Below are 3,891 nucleotides of genomic sequence, written 5' to 3' on the forward strand. Positions count from 1 at the left end.
ATTTTAATAGAATATTTAAAATAAATAGTGAACTCAAAAAACGAGAGGGGCGCAAAAATAATTAATGAAGAAAGAGAAAAAGATGTCGGTGATTGCGTAAGAGTCAATAATTGCATAACGTGAGGCCGTGGGTGGGGCATCTTATCCAACCGAATCATTTCATAAACTCGGTGCCCCACAGTTCACAATTGTAAAAAGATACTTACACATAACGAACAACCTGCCCCCTTTCCGTAATTTTCACCAACTTCCGAGGGTCTTTTCAAATCCCCCTCGTTTTCAATCCAAATTCTTAAAACACTTCGAAAAAAACATTTAAAAAAAGAAATCTAAGAGATTCCGGGATTTGAGAAATTGGAGGCGGAAAAAGGGATTTGCTCGTTACTGTTTGCGTAAGCAAAGTTCGAATTACTGAAGAGTTCGACATTTTTTTTGGAAGGGAATTGAATCGTTGGAGTTGGAAGTGAAAAGAAAAAGAGAGCAGGTTTTGGAAGAGTAGGATCGAGAGAGAAAGAGAGGTGTTTAGGGTTTTGAAGTTGAAGATGGCAGAGGTGAGATTACATATATACGATGTGACCAACAGTGGATCCGATAAAACCAACACCACCATTCTCCAAATCAACAAGATCTTTAAGGACGGAATAGGCATCGGCGGCATCTTCCACAGCGCCGTTCAGGTCCTCTTCTTCCACTTTTGCATTTCCTTTACAGTCTCTACTATTGTGCTTGAATGAGATCTAGGGTTCTTGGTACCAGAAGTTTTCTTATTCTTTTTGGCCGGTGTTTAATTTCTAGGATTCAACTTGTTCAATTGAGTCACATGAATAATTGACGCTGATTTGGAACTAGATGTGTCGTTCTTGTTGCTGCATTCGAGTATTGCTGTATAATGTAAACAATAATTTTTTAAAGAAGATGGCGTTTTTAAATCTTTGTTTCGGTTAAAAATAGTTTCTACTTTAAAGGTAGCTGTTAAGTTGAAAAAGAAAGCTACAAAAGAAAGAAATAGATGATTACTCTGGGGATTAAAGGTTTATATTTTTTCTGTTTCTTGGTAGTCTGTTTTATCATTTTAATTTATCAAATTTATCTAATGAAACCTAAGAGATTTGCAGTCGTCAGCAGTGGTCAAAGTGTTACAGAACAGATGACTATGCTTTACAAAGTTTTAAGTTAAAACTTCTGCGGCATGTTGTACCGTAGATGATTTTGCAACGAGATGTTTGTTTTTTTTTTTGGGATTATTTGTATCTAGTTCTAGTTTTATTTTAGAAAGAACTTATAGAAGATTCCTGGGTATATACAGAGAGGACAGTTTACCTTCTTATTCTTGCTGTTTTGGGTACTGACAATGTTACTTCCCTTTCCGGCAAATTTAGATTCATTTTGTCATTAATCTCATGGCTTATCCTTGTTCATTGTAGTTTTCTATAGTCTATTTTTTATACCAAACCAATAATTCATGGATCGGATACCCTTGATGTATCTAAATATTTATCTTACAGATATCATTTGAAATATTAGTTCCCAAAGTGAACTTTTTCAGTCAGTAATTATGTGGTCAGGTTTTCTTACAGATGGGTGCACAAATTTTTGTTGTCAGCTTCTCACTTTCTTTATAACTTATCGTTTATTGATGCCTGTTCTTCTGTAGTTTAATAACTTAATATGCCCTGTTGGCAGGTATATGGAGAAGAAGAATGGTCTTTTGGCTTCTGTGAACATGGGTCTGGGGTGTTTAGTTGTCCTTCTGGAAAAAATCCGATGTACACATATCGTGAGTCCATGGTCCTTGGAAGAACTAACTTTTCAAAATTCAAGGTTAACCAGATATTGCAGGAGCTTAGTAGAGAATGGCCTGGAAGTTCCTACGACTTGTTATCCAAAAATTGTAATCACTTCTGTGATGAGTTCTGTGAAAGGCTTGGTGTCCAAAAGCTCCCAGGTAAACTTATGATTCGCTGTACTCTGTAGATGGGTGTACACCTGTAGGTAGTCCTAACCGTTACTGCTTTGCTTATCCCTATACTTTTTCCACTCATTCTCAGATAGTCAAGTTCTTGGATATGGCCTTTTAGTTGAACTTTTGAGGAATGGGGTATTTCCTTGCCTATTTTTCTTTTATTAATAGTATGATACTAACACACAATTAGGTGCCTTGCCTTATGTAAGTTAGGTCTGGCCTTTTCCTTGACATAAATTGGTGGAGAATGTTGTGCTTAATAGGAACGGTTAATTTGTGGGTGTTAACCATGACCTTAGTGCTTTTCTTCTTCAGTTCTATCCTATGCCTTTCCATAAACCTGAATATCAACTATTTAGGTTCTGGCTTGGGCCACTTTATTCTCAAGTGTATGGTTGTGAAGCTATGGGCAATTATATTACATTCACTTGTTATGCTGGCCCTTATCTGGCTGTATTTTGATGAGATAATATGTGATCTCTAAGTACGTGTGTGTTTCCAGGTTGGTTTTATAACTTACCATAGCTTGCTTGTTCTTACAAATTATATCAGGTTGGGTCAACCGTTTTGCTAACGCTGGAGACGCTGCTATAGAAATAGCAGAAACTACTGCCTTACGGGTGAGTGACCTTTCAGTTAATGATTGCATAATCAGCTGAAACTCTCTATGACTCCATATGCATACATTTACAGGAATATAGTTTTTATGTACTTTAAGAGGAGAATATATTCCTCTCATCACTTTGGTCTTCTTTAAGTGCGAGTCTTTCGTGACGTGTTTAGTTGTTATAAGGACCGTTTGTCTGTTTCAAAGGCTTTTGTTTTGCAAAAATAAGAAAGGTGGAGTAACATCTGATTGTGAGCTGCATTCTTATCCTGATATTGCAAGTCAACTGCATTAGTCTTTTTATTATGTGTGTGTGTGTGCGCGCGCGCGTGCGTGTGGACAGAGAGAGAGAGAGAGAGAGCATGCTAGTAAGAATGTGAATAGACAAGGATGAAAGTAGCAAACTGAAAATTGCAATATGATCAGTGCTTAAGTTTGATATTTTGTTATGTTCAATGCTTGAAATTATTGCAGTTGAGACAAGCCAAGACAGAGATAGTATCAGCCAGCAAAGTGGCATATCGTTTTCTTGTGGGTGTTACATCTAGTTCTAACGGCGGTAATGATAATCCCGGCAACTCAAACAGTGGAAGCCCCAGGTTTCAAGCAGCTTGGTTTAAAAACCTCATAACTACTGGTGCCAAACCATCTAGCAGCTCTGAAATCGAAGCTGAGGATGGCAGTGCTTTTCCACCGCACTGGCAACAGAATTCTACACAGACAATGCGACAGAATTTCCAAGATTCGGAAAGACCACTGTGACAGCACTCATAAGATGCGGACAATCATGGTGACAGAACTCATGGGACCGGGAAGCATTTTGTGTTGTGTAATAGTTGAAACGCTGCATAGCCAATGAAGATGACATTCATTGTGTATCAAATGTAAGATGTTTAGTTTCTTGTCCAAACTGAAATTTTATCGTGCCCCGTGCATTGAAAAGTTTCATTGGAAAAAACTTGTGCTAGGGGAAAATCCTCGTTCCAACTAAAGGTTGCCATTTGTGTAGGTAATTTGAAACTTTCCTATGATACAGGTCTTTTTAAAAAGTGATTCTGATTGCATATTTTATTTGACCTTTTACGTAATTTTTATTCTGATTGCAATCATTTCATCCTGGCTGCTGCCATACACATTACTTACTTACTTCTTACAGTCTTCAACTTTGCCGGCATGCTAGAAATATCCTCTTTGGACGGCTGCTGCCACCTTGCTTTTATCACGTTTATCGCCTCCTTAATTCTTTATCATTAAGGGAAATATGGAGCTTTAATCTTTTGTCAACACATCATTATTTGTTGTCCTTTATCTAAATGCTTGT

The 3,891-nt window shown here is 37.4% G+C and overlaps 1 protein-coding gene across 1 annotated transcript; it reads left to right on the plus strand.

Moving 5' to 3' along the window:
- The first annotated feature begins 338 nt into the window (after positions 1–338).
- LOC120168788 (deSI-like protein At4g17486) lies at positions 339–3,641 on the plus strand. Its single transcript, XM_039177122.1, has 4 exons — positions 339–677; positions 1,684–1,945; positions 2,516–2,583; positions 3,045–3,641. The coding sequence occupies exons 1-4, from the start codon at positions 543–545 to the stop codon at positions 3,330–3,332; spliced, it is 753 nt and encodes a 250-aa protein (XP_039033053.1). The 5' UTR covers positions 339–542; the 3' UTR covers positions 3,333–3,641.
- Positions 3,642–3,891: the final 250 nt, after the last annotated feature.

This window comes from Hibiscus syriacus, unplaced genomic scaffold (genome assembly GCF_006381635.1).
Source record: "Hibiscus syriacus cultivar Baekdansim isolate YM2019G1 unplaced genomic scaffold, ASM638163v2 tig00003041_pilon, whole genome shotgun sequence".
Classification (NCBI taxonomy): domain Eukaryota; kingdom Viridiplantae; phylum Streptophyta; class Magnoliopsida; order Malvales; family Malvaceae; genus Hibiscus; species Hibiscus syriacus.